This window comes from Phyllobates terribilis, unplaced genomic scaffold, assembly GCF_046119375.1.
Source record: "Phyllobates terribilis strain yellow unplaced genomic scaffold, ASM4611937v1 Scaffold_4__5_contigs__length_816908805, whole genome shotgun sequence".
In the NCBI taxonomy this organism is placed as follows: Eukaryota; Metazoa; Chordata; class Amphibia; order Anura; family Dendrobatidae; genus Phyllobates; species Phyllobates terribilis.
Genome location: NW_027362764.1, coordinates 456,569,178 through 456,584,636, shown reverse-complemented (window position 1 = coordinate 456,584,636; position 15,459 = coordinate 456,569,178). Strand labels below are relative to the sequence as shown.

At 40.8% G+C, this 15,459-nt stretch overlaps 1 protein-coding gene across 2 annotated transcripts in view; it reads left to right on the top strand.

Moving 5' to 3' along the window:
• Positions 1–7,355, top strand: part of DROSHA (drosha ribonuclease III) — a 303,644-nt gene extending 296,289 nt beyond the window's left edge. The window contains exons 30-32 of one of the 2 annotated variants that reach the window (XM_073678641.1): positions 816–908; positions 1,929–1,975; positions 7,001–7,355. In XM_073678641.1, coding sequence (XP_073534742.1) covers positions 816–908; positions 1,929–1,975; positions 7,001–7,119 — 259 coding nt within the window. In that variant the 3' untranslated portion in view covers positions 7,120–7,355. The remainder of the gene's footprint in view (positions 1–815; positions 909–1,928; positions 1,976–7,000) is intronic. The other variant, XM_073678640.1, reaches the window with a different exon arrangement.
• The last annotated feature ends 8,104 nt before the right edge of the window (positions 7,356–15,459 follow it).

Genomic DNA, 15,459 nt, shown 5'->3' with positions numbered 1-15,459 from the left:
GATAAAGATTATACTCACCTTCTGATGTCCTCCTGGTGTTTTCTCCCCTCCGTCTGGTCTGCTCTATGGTTCGCGGTGTTGTGAAGGACCTGCCATGACGTCACTGAGTCATGTGACCGGTCACATGACTCAATGACGTCACCGAAGGTCCTTCACACCACCCAAGACACCGGACGCAGCAGACAAAACACCGGGAGGACATCGGAAGGTAAGTGTAATCTTTTTTTTTTATTATTTTTTACCATTCTTATTCTTTTTTTTTTTTTTTTTTTTAACTAACTTGGTCACACTACTATAAATACATGCAGGTTGCATGGATTTATGTAGTGTGAACAAGTTGTCAAGCACTTTTCCAAGAGATGCTAAAATCGCTTGGAAAAGCGCTTTATAACCCGCATGCAGAAATGCATGCAAAAACGCTTCTACCTGGCAGGAAAAACGCATGTAAAATCCGCATGCATTTTTCCTGCCAGGGAGAAGCGGAAAAAATATGCAGCATTTCTGCATCGTGGGCACATATCCTAAGTGATGAAATCTATGCTCAGACAACCCCTTTAATAATACTCCTTTGTATATATTGGCAACATCTTCTGTAACGCTTCCCATTTTCTCAAACCCACGTTTTTTTTATGACTGTGACATTTCTGTGCCCGATTATTTCTCATAACTGGGACGACCAGAAAACACGATTAGATGCAATAAATGTGTATGTAATTCTAACAAGAAACCTATAAAAATGTGCAATTCTGTCAAGTTTTGCAGGGTTTTCCATTCCAAAAGATATACTCACAACGAGATTTTTTATTAAATTGTAGGACGCTTCAAACGGTGGGACCTTCTCACGCAAGGACGTACACAGTTGCCGTGTACTTCAAAGGCGAGCGAATTGGCTGCGGTAAAGGGCCGAGGTAATTTAAAAGCTTTCACTTTATGTTTGATTAATAGATAATGCTGAGAAGGTTTCTAATCTAGCGGCTCCAGCAATACGCATCACACACATTAATAAGTTAGTTCCCCTCCATGGCCCTGTCCTGTCTTGACTTCAAGGTAGAAAACAATATTGAGTCATTATGCTTGGTTACTTATGACGAGCACAATCACATACTCCCTGCTTGTAATGTCAGCTGTAATTAGCTAAATCATAGCCGTATTGTCAGTTCATTACATACATATGAACAAAGCCATATACATTTCTGCAGCAACGTGACATCTTTGAAGGAAAGGTTGACAGAAAATCCATGTAGCATCCCCATTCCTTGTGCTCTTTGACAGCTCCTATTGTTACCCATCTGTGACTGAATTCTGTTTCAGATTTGTTCTACCCATCCAGAAGGAATCTTATTATATTATTTACTCCGTCTTCTAGTGAGGATCCATTAATAATGGTTCTGTGTGGGTTGTAGGTTTTTTTTTTTTCTCCGTTAGCGTGTTGATGATTTTTTTTTAATGTAGGTTTTGTTAGCTGACGGTCATTAATCAAAAAGGGGAGTAAGGAGCAATAAATGTGTGCAGGCTTTCTGTGCAGAAAACATTGGACACTTTGCACACTTTATTTCTACAAAGTGTTTCATTAGGACAGTGAAGCTGACTGTCGCATTGGGACACGTTAGATCTAATCAGACACAAAACAATTAACAGAATCTATGTGCTTGTGGGCTAAATGAAAAAAAATAAAACGTGAAAGCAAAAAAAAAACTATTAAGTGTAACAACAAAGAAGTTGACGGTTAATGTTAATACGTTGCAGAAGTATCATTTAAATGTGTAAAGTTTCATTCTTTCCTAAAAAGACCCCCAAGAAAAATGTTATATCGTTTTCTCATTTTCTTGTCTTAATGCCATTTTAAAAGGATTTAAAAGCTCAGTTAAAGCTGATGGTGGTAATTAGGTTAATTGGCGTTTCTTTTTGTTTTTTTTTACTTCTCACAGTATTCAGCAGGCTGAGATGGGAGCTGCTATGGACGCCTTAGAAAAATGTAAGGTTCTTCTTTGTGTCTTTTATGTCTTGATTTTACTGAGTGTTAAAATGCTGAAATAATGTGTGAAGACCAGGGGTCTTCAGTGGGCATACTACTACTCAGACAACACAGGGTGAGGGTAAAACTGTGTGGCAATATTTTATTGAACCACCAAACAGACAATAAACATATAGAACAGCCCCAGCAAATACCCAAGATGGTGCAAATTACACAGTCTCACCCTTCTGCTGGCCAGCCGGGAATAGATCAGCTGCGACTTTGAGACTTCCAGGGCCAACTACCTAAACCAGTGGCACCCCGCTTTGGGTGGACACCCACAGAGAGGAGGTAGCGGCAAGCTTAGGAAGCTGACAGTCCTTAGAGGTACAAGGCCAGGAGACCCGAGGCTCTCACCCTGGCCTCTCCAAACAACTCCATGGGTTCCAGGTGACCTCATTGTCCCAACCTGGCTTTCTCAAGAGTGTCTCCTTGGGTTCCAGGTGACCAAATGGTCCCAACCTGGCAACCCCAAACAACATATCCATGGGGCCAGGTGACTTCATTGTCCCAACCTGGTTTCCCAAAATGTATCTGGGTTCTCTGATGGTCAATGGAACAGATCTGTATCCTTCCAGCCAGGGCCGTGTAACCTTATGCTGGAATCCTGTAGAATCCAAATTTGTGTGTCTCTGGGTAGGAGCCATGCTACCAAACTACTGTCCTCAAGAATCTCTCTGAATCTCTCAATCTCCTTGCAGCAGGATAGAAAACCCTCTTTATATTTACATATGTGGCTGAGGTCATCAATCACAGGTCAGGGGGAAAGGTGCAGGGTTCAGGTCTCATTGTTTGAGCATTTAATCAGTTTACATAATTGGTATCCCCCTGCTCTGTAAATCAACTTGCTGGCTTAGTACAATATGTAATTAGCATATTAACAAAGACTATTATTCTACCCTGAGTCACTGTCCTTCTTGACCAGCCAAAGAAACACATACATTCAAAAGTCAACACAAACACAATAGTGTATTTCTCCTTGCCTAACAAATCTAGAAGTCTGGTTAATTAAGATTAGAAGTTGTGTCGTCACAGTGTATTTTAAAGTGAATCTCAATCTAGTCGTAATGTCAAGTTTATTTTCAAAATTCTATGATGCTTAATTTTTTTTTACTATATCTTTGGAGCAAATTCTTACAACTGCGTTTTTGTGCCCACCTGAAAAAGGCGGACACTGCCGAAAATTAGGTCAGACAGCGCACAAACTGACTCCCGTCTGCTTTATTAAACTCAATGACCCTGTCAGCGGCTTTGCCCAAATCCCGTTTTTTTCAGGACAGAAACCACAAAGACCACTGAGGTGCAAAAACCTGATGTGACTCAGCCTTAGATAGGTGCATTTGCTGTCACCAGACAAGGCACCTGCAGCAACTCTTGCTTCCCCATGAGAGCCAGTGCCAACACTGCTCGAACACCTCGGCACCGGAGGTAAGTATAAGTGTTGTTATTTTGCAAGATGGCAACATAGAGATTGAGAATGAGTTGACACAGTACTGAACAACCCCTTTAATAAAGAATAAAAGGCCAAACACAGTTTTGTATGTTAATAATTGTAATGGACCCGTGAAAAACACACGCACAGACTTAATGGGCAAGTCTGATCCGCAAAACAGATCAAAGTGGTGCATGGTGCAATTTTTTTTTTTGCACACAAACCATCAGTCTGTGTGTAAAAACGGTCATGTTTACTACCACAGTGATTTGTATTGGTCAGTGCACTGTCCGTATTCTACCCATTTGGTATATGGACCGATAAGCTCTTCTGAATGAGCTTTTCATCACAGTCCAATATCTTAGGAATTCCAAGAGTGATGCATCTCTCAGTAAGACTTGTAACAATTTTTGACTTTTCATAGTTTTTTGTCCCATTTTTCCCTAAGAAAGCAAGCTGCTTATTAATTCTGCACATCTTGATGAGGGAGTTGTATCCTAAGGCCGTACCCTCCTTCGTTACACAAGTGCACATCACATGATCTGCTTCATCCAATAATCATTCAAGTTTATACAGCTTGAGTTTGAAAATCTGCATAAAAATGATGATCTGGTGAAAATACTCACTTGCCTAATATTTGTGCTCACAGTGTAAGTTACCTGATTTTGCAGCGTTAAAAGACCGACAATCTGTTGATATTAACCGATTGTTGGAGATTTAGTAGCCTGTTTACACAGGCGGACCTGACTTAATGATGCTCACTAAACAATCTGTCATAGATCTTTAAGTGCACATAGGCTGCCATTGTTTTCGGCAGCAGTTTCACATAAGGCAATGTGCTCGTTCATCGGGTCATCAGCAGCCTGCTTAGACTGCAAGATTATCGTGATCGAGCATTTGTATGAAGCATTTCTCACCCCCCTACAGGCTGGCTCAAGCTCCTCCTAGAGAGAGGTAGGATTATGAAGGAATCTCCTAAGCTCCCTTTATAGATGCTGGCCGACATTGTGAAGCTCTCTTTCAGTAGAATAGATAATATTATTGAAAGGTGAATATTCACTTTTAAGCCTGTGCACCTATGTAAAAGGTATTTGTACCAACAAAGCTGTTTTGCAGAATTTGTTTAAAAGTGTAGACATTTTAGGTAGATCATGTACAGGTGCATCTCACAAAATTAGAATATCCTCAAAAAGTTAATTTATTTCAGTTCTTCAATACAAAAAGTGAAACTCATATATTATATAGAGTCATTACAACCAGAGTGATCTATTTCAAGTGTTTATTTCTGTTAATGTTGATGATTATGGCTTACAACCAATGAAAACACAAAAGTCATTATCTCAGTAAATTAAAATAATTAACAAAACACACCTGCAAAGGCTTCCTAAGCATTTAAAACGGTCCCTTAATCTGTTTCAGTAGGCTCCACAATCATGGGGAAGACTGCTGACTTGACAGATGTCCAGAAGGCAGTCATTGACACACTCCACAAGGTCCCAGAGTTCCAATTTTCATTTGGAAATCAAGGTCCCAGAGTCTGGAGGAAGAGTGGAGGGGCACACAATCCAAGCTGCTTGAGGTCTAGTGTGAAGTTTCCACAATCAGTGATGGTTTGGGGAGCCATGTCATCTGCTGGTGTAGGTCCACTGTGTTTTATCAAGACCAAAGTCAGCGCCACCGTCTACCAGGAAATTTTAGAGCACTTCATGCTTCCCTCTGCCGACAATCTTTTTGGAGATGGAAATGTCATTCTCCAGCAGGACTTGGCACCTGTCCACACGGCCAAAAGTACCAATACCTGGTTTAAAAATAACAGTATCAAAGTGCTTGATTGGCCAGCAAACTCGCCTGACCTTAACCCCATAGAATCTATGGGGTATTGTCAAGAGGAAGATGAGAGACACCAGACCCAACAATGCAGACGAGCGGAAGGCTGCTATCAAAGCAACCTGGGCTTCCATAACACCTCAGCAGTGCCACAGGCTGATCGCCTCCATGCCACGCCGCATTGATGCAGTAATTGATGCAAAAGGAGCCCCGACCAAGTATTGAGTTACTGAACATACATTTCAGTCGGCCAACATTTCGGATTTTAAAAACATTTTTCAAGCTGTTGTTATAAAGTATTCTAATTTACTGAGATAATGACTTTTGTGTTTTCATTGGCTGTAAGCCATAATCACCAACATTAACAGAAATAAACACTTGAAATAGATCACTGTTTGTAATGACTATATAATATGAGTTTCACTTTTTGTATTGAAGAACTGAAATAAATTAACTTTTTGATGATATTCTAATTTAGTGAGATGCACCTGTATAATTTACATGACAAAATATAGGGATGCAGCAGAGCTGTGTGTCATTAAGAAATATGATCAAAAAATTACCTGTTTAAGTTATGTTTTATAAAAATGTGGTATTTTTACATTTTACATATCACCATCTATGTTTAAAAAAAAAAAGCATGAAATCTCGCTATTTTCACTGTGGCAATAAGACCTTATGTTAGATTTCTACTTCCTATTCTGCACAGAAGACTTTTCAGCAGTCTCATTATCATGACGGACAGGATTACAGTAGAACACAGGATCCACCATTCACAATAAGGGATGGTCATAGCGAACATCCTTCTCCTCCCTTCGCAATGATCAAATCGGAGCATGCCCAGAAATTACTTCTGAAGAAGTCAGAACCAGTCAGTTACTGCCAATGTCCATGTGGTTGTTGAAACGTACAGAAAGTATAAGTTTAGTATTACACTAGTAGAAAATTGCATTTTTATGTTATTTTAAATATAGATGGTGATATGAAAAATAAAAAAGTAAGGTAAAGATCAAATTGTCCCAGTACTGGTCCTTAAGCCCCCCCCCCCCGCCGGATGAACAATGGTTTGGCTAATCCTTTGACTGGCGGCCATTTCTCCCATATAAAAGAGCGCTTCGTTGGCCGAGCATTTCCTGTGCTCTCTCTGAGGGAGCCACAGCCGACATGTTTGGTAGTATCTTATCTCGGGGAATAAAAAGATCGGCCATCCGAAATTAGACGTGAATCCTGAATTCCCCAACAGGCAACTTTCTGGGGCTCCCATACAGATTAAACTGTCGGCTGTCGTTATCGGCGAGTTCAGTCTAATGTGTGTGGGGGTCTTAACACGCAGAGAAGAAACTGGAGTCGTTTCTTTACCAAGAGATAGCGTGCAGTATAATTTTGTGGGTATGGGATACAGTCTATGGATAAATATCCTCCCTATGGTACCTGAAGGAGTCTTATTAAATTTAGTTCTTGCAAGTCGTATAGGTCACATTTCCTTTTTACCGAAACTTCCACAACGTTTGTGTATTGGGCATCATGTAGTCCTATCTAACACCGCTGGCACAAATAAAAAACTGTGCTGTGTAATCTGACAAGCCCTGCGTTCTTACCTCTGTGACATTACCGGCACAGCCTTACAACGTTCTTGGTGTTAATAACATATTGCTTTCCTAGATAGAGCACAGTGATGTCTAACAGACATAGCATAGGTGATGTCATTCTTCTTCTTCTCCCCCCAGATAACTTCCCCCAGATGGCTCATCAGAAGCGTTTTATCGAGCGAAAGTACAGGCAGGAATTGAAAGAAATGAGGTTGGAGAGGGAGCAACAAGACAACACAGAGGACGTGAGGAAATAAAGCCTGCCATTCTTACAGTATCCATTCAAACTCACTAGGGGCAGCTGCCGTACAGAATCCTCCGCCTGTTTGCTAGTGTTTACAGACATCTCCTGCTGCGTCCAGTTAAATGGGAAATAAAATCATGAACTAGAGATTTATTTTTTTTTTGTTTTTTTTTCTATATGAACATTTTAGTACCTTTCATGCATTTTTAACGAATGTATTGTCTGAGTGTCTTTTTACTTATATTAATTTTTATTAACGTGTATGAATTAATAAAGTGAAAACTCTTCTCCTGAGCAATGCAAGTCATTCTGCTTCATTGATTATTGAAGTTTAATTTCTAAAAGCCAAAGAAAAGCTGCTATTCTAAAGTATCTGAAGTATTTAACCTCCTCCTTCCCAGGAAACAATATAGTGATATTCAGTTATTTTTGCAGAAAAATTGTATTAATCTTTAGTAAACTCTATAGTTTGTCCATGGTTGGCAACCTGTCAATTGACAGAAGGTGAGGAGTAGACGAGGCAACAAGGGCAAGCTTCACTTTCAACGTAAGCTGTGTTTTTGGGACACTGATAAAGCTAAAAACTGCAATGAAGCTTAGGAGCCATATGCTCAGTTCCCCTCCATTAATACTCAGACCATAGCCCGTTTACACCTGCAGTTACAAGATGACCTCTCCAGCAGTAGCCGGCACAATGACATCGACGATTCTGCCCCACCACCTGTCAGATCATTAGGGTACAGACTGGAATGGGACCTCTGTGCGATCTAAAAGGGATTAGGCAAGTATTATTAGTCTGGTATTTAGGAATATTTATTTTGGACGGGGACGGGGGGATTGGCACAAGGTTACACTAACCACCGAGGTACTTTGGGGCTGCACTGTTGAGGCATTTTGGGAAACATTTTCTTTTGTACAATTATTTGGGGGCACTGTGCGAGAACTACACTTTTCACAGTAATTTTGGTTGCCACTATGTGGGAATGTAATATTTGGGGCACATGTCTGGGCACTGTGAGAACTCATTTTAATTTAGTTTTTTGCCAAGATGCAGCAATATCAATTTTTTCAGTGTTTTTTGTAGCACTTTTCGCCAACAAAACCACAGTGGTGGCAGGAAAAACGTTGCAAAATTGCCACGTGTGAGCATAAATATTGTTTAAAGCCAGTATTTGCTAAACACTATTTTTGGTTGGCATGGTGGGGCATCATCTGGTTAGAAGTATCATTTTTCAGCACACTTAGACTATCAGGACATTATCTGCTTAGCACCAGTATTTTTAGGGCACTATCTGTATAACAATATCTTTGGGATGACTATATTATATTTCACTGTTGTCTACATACACTGTGTCAGCAAACTGCAATTAATGAATACATAAATTCCACTAATGCTATACTCGTAAAAAATGTAAGGTACTTGGTTAACTTTTTTTGTTAATCGAAAGTGTAAAAGCCATCAATCCACTTCAAGGTATACCTCTGTACTGGATGGTCCCTAACTAATGACTCCCCTTTCCATGTGCCAATACAGACCTCATATAAACTGGGATCCAGGCTTAGCTCTTAACAACTTTCTGGGAAAGATGAATGGATAAGGGTGTGCAACACACGAGGGGGCCACAACATAAAAAGCGCTTGTACAGCTATGGTATTAAATTAATATACTGGTGCACAAATACGCTGAAAGTACTGTAACATTGATGGCAAAAACTGTCACGCTGACCAAGCACTGAACTACGGTCCGTGTTTTTACATACGATAAAAATTACAACGACTGAATGAGGCCTAAATACGGCAACACATGACAGTTTAATAAAAAAATGAGACTATTATGCAGTGTGAGAAAATTGAAGAACACCCCATTTATCAGAACCACCATTAGTTATCGTTTTCTGTGTGAGTTTACTACTATTTCAAATTATTCTGGAGGAATTTTGGCCCACTCTTTTTTTACGTTACTTTAGTTCTTTGAGATTTGTGGTCGTTCTTTTATGCAAAGCTCTTATAAGATCCCGTCACAACTTTTCAATTTGTTTGAAGGCTGAACTTTTTGACTGAGCCATTCGAACACCTTTAACCGGTTCAGGACCGCCCACTGTACATAAACGTCGGCGCTGCCCGGGCTCTGTGCAGCGCCGACTTTTAAAAACGGTGGGTGGTCCCGCAGCGCTCAGGACCCCCAGGGTCCTGCTAGCGCTGCGGTACCGGTTCAGAGCGATAGCTCTGACATGTGGCATCATGGGGACCTGAATGGATCAGGTCCCCATGATGTTAACCTGTTCCTATCTTCTAGATGCCGCGATCCATAGCGATCGCGGCATTTAAAAGATAGTGACAGCTGGTGGTCGGCGATCGGGACCCCCCACATACCTCAGGAGCGGCGGGGATCCCGGTGCTGTGACCTCTGACATCATCGAGTCCTGATTGGCTCAGGTCTCGATGATGTCAGCGTCACACCAGCCAATCAGAGAGATCACCAGGGAAGTTTGTTTTAGCAACAAACTTTCCCGGGCGATCTGCCTGATAAATACACTTTCTCCTCCGATCTCAGTGAGAGAGCAGAGGAGAAACAGTGTGACAAGAGCTGTGTCAGCCTTGCCACTGTGAAAGTAAAAAAAATAAATAAAAAAGAAAGTAAGAGTTAGGGTTAGTCAGTCCTGTCAGATCTATCAGTCAGTCAGTCCTGTCAGATCTATCAGTCAGTCAGTCCTGTCAGATCTATCAGTCAGTCCTGTCAGATCTATCAGTCAGTCCTGTCAGATCTATCAGTCAGTCAGTCCTGTCAGATCTATCAGTCAGTCAGTCAGTCCTGTCAGATCTATCAGTCAGTCCTGTCAGATCTATCAGTCAGTCAGTCCTGTCAGATCTATCAGTCAGTCAGTCCTGTCAGATCTATCAGTCAGTCAGTCCTGTCAGATCTATCAGTCAGTCAGTCCTGTCAGATCTATCAGTCAGTCAGTCCTGTCAGATCTATCAGTCAGTCAGTCCTGTCAGATCTATCAGTCAGTCAGTCCTGTCAGATCAGTCCGGTCAGTCAGTCCTGTCAGATCAGTCCTGTCAGATCAGTCCTGTCAGATCAGTCCTGTCAGATCAGTCCTGTCAGATCAGTCCGGTCAGTCAGTCCTGTCAGATCAGTCCGGTCAGTCAGTCCTGTCAGATCAGTCCGGTCAGTCAGTCCTGTCAGATCAGTCCGGTCAGTCAGTCCGGTCAGTCCAGTCCGGTCAGTCCAGTCCGGTCAGTCCAGTCCGGTCAGTCCAGTCCGGTCAGTCCCGTCCGTTCAGTCCGGTCCGTTCAGTCCAGTCAAAAAATATAAAAATAAAATGGCCCGTCAGACTTATACCGCAGAAGAGGTGTATGCCCTGCTATGTTCTGACACTGATGACAGCGCAATCTCAGATGGAGATATGGATTTTGAGGGCTTTAGTAGCGGCGACACTGAGAGCTCAGAAATGAGCAGTGATTCTGTTCCATCCTCAAGCCCAAGGACCAGTACAGCAATAGGTGCAAATAGCGCTACTGGAGAAACGTCTCCAAATCAGGGAACACTGCCCAGTACAAGCGCTGTCCCCGCTACTAGTGAATTGGCGCACCCCAGTGTACAAGGGGCTTTGCCACATGATCTAGCATTTCCCAGATGGGAGGCTTCGGATTCGGCTGCTCCATTCAGCCCTGATTTCAACGCCACTCCTGGTATAAATGTGGAGGTGGAAGATTTTGGACCAATTCATTTTTTTAATTTGTTTTTTACAGACAGCTTGCTAGAGCATATTGTCGTGCAAACAAATTTATATGCATCCCAATTCATAAGCCAGAATCCCCGATCTTACTATGCTAGGGCAAATTTATGGACACCAACTAATGTCCCGGAAATAAAAAAATTTTTAGGACTTACATTTGCCATGGGGCTTGTTAAAAAACCGAGCATTCGATCCTACTGGTCCAACCACCCTGTTCAAGCCACCCCTATGTTTTCAGTCATTCTGCCTAGGACCCGTTATGAAATGCTCATGCGGTTTTGGCATTTTAACGACAATAGTCAATGCCTGCCCAGAAATGCCCCAGAACATGACAGGTTATATAAAATTAGACCCATCATTGAAAATTTGTCAGAAAAATTCTTAAGCCTCTACACCCCAACACAAAATATTTCTATAGATGAGTCCCTTGTAAAATTCAAAGGAAGACTGCACCTCAAGCAATTTATCCCATCTAAAAGGGCAAGGTTTGGAATAAAGCTCTATAAAATGTGCGAAAGTTCAACCGGATACACATCCGCTTTTCGCATATATGAGGGGAAAGACAGCCAACTAAACCCACCAGGATTCCCTACTTATCTGGGGACATCTGGAAAAATTGTTTGGGAGCTGATAAGTCCATTTTTTCAAAAAGGCTACAATCTATATGTGGACAATTATTACACCAGCATACCCCTATTTAAAAGTCTGGTTGAACACAACATCGGGGCTTGTGGGACCATCCGTAAAAACCGTCAGGGGTTTCCACAACCATTGGTCAACCAAAAGTTTCAAAAGGGGCAGTCAGGGGCTGTACGCAACGGAGAGCTGCTTGCCCTGAAATATAGGGATAAGAGGGATATTTTTGTCCTCAGCTCGATCCACACAGATGCCACAAGGGCCACTGTAGAACTAGGATCCACCACTCCGAAGCAAAAACCTGTGTCAGTCATTGACTGCAACAAACACATGGGGGGTGTGGACCTTGCAGACCAGGTTCTACAGCCATACCAGGTATCAAGAAAGTCCTATACCTGGTATAAAAAGTTGGTTATTTATTTGTTTCAGGTGGCCACATACAATTCTTTTGTGTTGTACAAAAAAGCAGGAAATTCAGATCCTTTTCTTGATTATCAAGAAAAGGTAATTGAAAATCTTGTCTTTCAAAGTGTTAGCCCCGCTCATCCATTAGAATCTGAGGATGTGAAAAGACTCACTGAGCGACATTTTATTGCACTTATTCCAGCAACGGAAACAAGAAGGAACCCCCAGAAAAGATGTCGTGTATGTACTAAGAGAGGAATGAGGCGTGATACCCGCTACTATTGCCCACAATGCCCATCATTGCCAGCCTTATGCGTCACTGACTGCTTTAAAATCTACCACACAGAACCACGTTTTTAAACTGTAAAAATGTATCCCAATTTGTCATTCAAACATTTGGTTCATTTAGTGAATGACATATTCGAGTAGAGCTCACTTAATTTCCAGGGGGGGTTCTCCAGAATCTAAACCTTCCATTGCGTGCTTGTTTCTGGAAATCATCCATCGAGTTAAAATGGTCACTAAACCCATAGATGAATTCCCAGAGGGGTGTCATTTCCAAAATGGGGTCACTTCAGGGGGGATTCTTTAGCTCTGGTACTCTGAAAAGTGCCAGAACAGCATAATCCCCCCTGAAGTGACCCCATTATGGAAATGACACCTCTGTGGGAATTCATCTATGGGTTTAGTGACCATTTACCTATCTACTTATTTTCCCACCACTAGATTAATTTATACAGAGGAGTAGATTGTAAAATTCGGTCACTTGTTGTGGGTTTCCTCTGTTTAGGCACCTCAGGGGCTCTCCAAATGCAACATGGCGTCCGCTATCCATTCCAGTCAAATTTCCATTCCAAAAGTCAAATGGCGCTCCTTACCTTCCGAGCCATGCCGTGCGCCCAAACAGTGGCTTTGCACCACATATGGGGTATCAGCGTGCTCAGGAGAAATTGCACAACACATTTTGGGGTCCATTTTTTCTGGCTGCCCTTGTGAAAATTAAAAATTTGAGGCTAAAGTAGCAGTTTTGTGAAAAAAAGTTAAATGTTCATTGTTTTCTTCCACATTCCAAAAATTCCTGTGAAGCACCTGAAGGGTTAATAAACTTCTTGAATGTGGTTTTGAGCACCTTGAGGGGTGCAGTTTTTAGAATGGTATCACTTTTGGGTATTTTCTGTCATAAAGGCTCCTCAAAGTCACTTCAAATAAGATGTGGTCCCTAAAAAAATGTTTTTGTAAATTTTGTTGTAAAAATGAGAAATCGCTGGTCAACTTTTAACCCTTATAGCTCCCTAACAGAAAAAAATTTTGGTTCCAAAATTGTGCTGATGTGAAGTAGACATGTGGGAAATGTTATTCATTAACTATTTTGTGTGACATATCTCTCTGATTTAAGGGCATGAAAATTCAAAGTTTGAAAATTGCAAAATTTTCAAAATTTTTGCCAAATTTCCGATTTTTTCACAAATAAACGCAAGTGATATCGAAGAAATTTTACCACTATCATGAAGTACAATATGTCACAAAAAAAACAATCTCAGAATCAGGCGGATCCGTTGAAGCATTCCAGAGTAATTACCTCATAAAGTGACAGTGGTCAGAATTGAAAAAATTGGCCCGGTCACGAAGGCAAAAACAGGCTCTGGCGCGAAGTGGTTAATTCTTTTTTAGAATTTCTAGAACCATGCGGTCATGTTCTTTTTAGAAGAACATGACAGAAGAAGAGGAATTCCTCTGGCAACCCTTACAAACAAGCCATACTTGTTTATCGAACTGCATTGCCATGACCTTGAACATTAGCATGCTAACTGAGGCCTTTAGAGTCTGAGCTGTAGCTCTTGGGTTTTTTACAAATTCTCTGAGTATTGCATGTTTCGATCTTGGGGTGAATTTGCTGGGATGTCTAAATTGTCTTGAATGATTACTTGTGAATAATCTTTCTCAATCTTTCCATCATGTTTGGAAATGATCTTATAATGTTTTCCAGATTGACAGGAAGCTTCTCTAAGATCATTGCTGGTGTCTATTCTCTTTGCATTGTGTTATCAATTCCCGAATGCTCAAAACGAGAAAACAGCCAAAATGTGTGCCTTTGTAGAGTTGCTCACAATTTCTGATGAACAATTAATCAAGGTCATTTGATTAGCACCCTCTGGTTGTTACCCTCTTAATGTATGCAGCAAGGGTGTACTTAGTTTTTCACACATGGTTTCTACTTTCTGGGCTAGTTTTTATTAAATGTATAATGACAGTGCAATTTGTCATGTGCACTTTAGTTTTTTTTCTCATTACTGTATTATATAATGTGATTCTATGGCTACATATTCATTAGAAATTATCAGAGGGCTCAATAAACTATATGAAAGCAGTTGACCCGCAGCCTTTTTCTTCTGGTCAAATTATTTTTTTGCAGACTTCGAGTATCCATAACATTTTCTGCAAAAACTGCATTAATACACATAATAAGTCAATGAGGAATTATATAACATTATACGGATAAATATCACGCAGAAAGAAATCAATGCCACTAGTAAATAATGTATAAGGTAGCAATATACTGCTGATTTGTTTTGATCAGTTCTAACTTCATCTAGTGTTATCGCTTGTTTTCCTTTGTCCACATTTAAAGAGAAACTTTCAGGACAAAATAACCCATTGAATTAGGTTTTTGTTAAATGTATTTTTAAAAAATTGTCGGTTTTGTTTGATGTCAATCTGTATAAACAATATAAAATAGAAATCTTGCAATTTTCATGCTGTCCACTTGGGCATTTTTTAGTCTCTTAACTTCCTTTTGTTTCAGGAAACAAGACATAAGCACAATGGTCAGACCCTGAACTTGTCTTTTGTATTGAAGTGTTTAATAGACTTATTAAAGGGCAAAGTTCATTGTGTAAGGGGGGGCAGAGTCAGCTGTGACATAGCTGCTGTGAATGTTGGATCCTGTGTTATCAGCTGTGTATAGAGCAGTTACCTCTCCTTGTAATCCTGCATCTGATAATATGAAGCCTTGCTGTAAACTCTTCCTGAAAGGACAGGATATGAGTGTAAAAAAAGCCCCCGTGGCCAGTGTGAAAATTGAAAGATTGCTATTTATTTTCTAAAGATTGCTATATGGAAAAAAATTACACTGACAAGATTAAATATCTCCAGATATAATAATATTCTTTGTATGCATTATGAAATAATGATTTTAGGCTTCAAGAAGACGGTGTACCTACTTTGCATATCCATCCTAGAATGTCTCTATCATTAATTCTGAACATCCAGCTATAAGTTGGTAGATTTTTTTAAATCCAAGTGTATTCATGTTGTCTCAATAGCATTAGCAGTAAGAAAGAACCCATCTCTCAGAAGGGCTGATGGCACACTCACCCTGCCCAAGAATCATCTTTTTCTTGACGCTGGAAGCAGTGCTGACCATGCCCATGAAACTTCTCGCTTTCCACGGCGCTGGTAATAGTACTGATCATGTAAATCATCCACTATTCCACAGCGCGGGGAGCAATGCTGACCATGCCAATGAGTAATCCCCTGTTCCATGGCACGCGGAGCACTACTGACCATACATA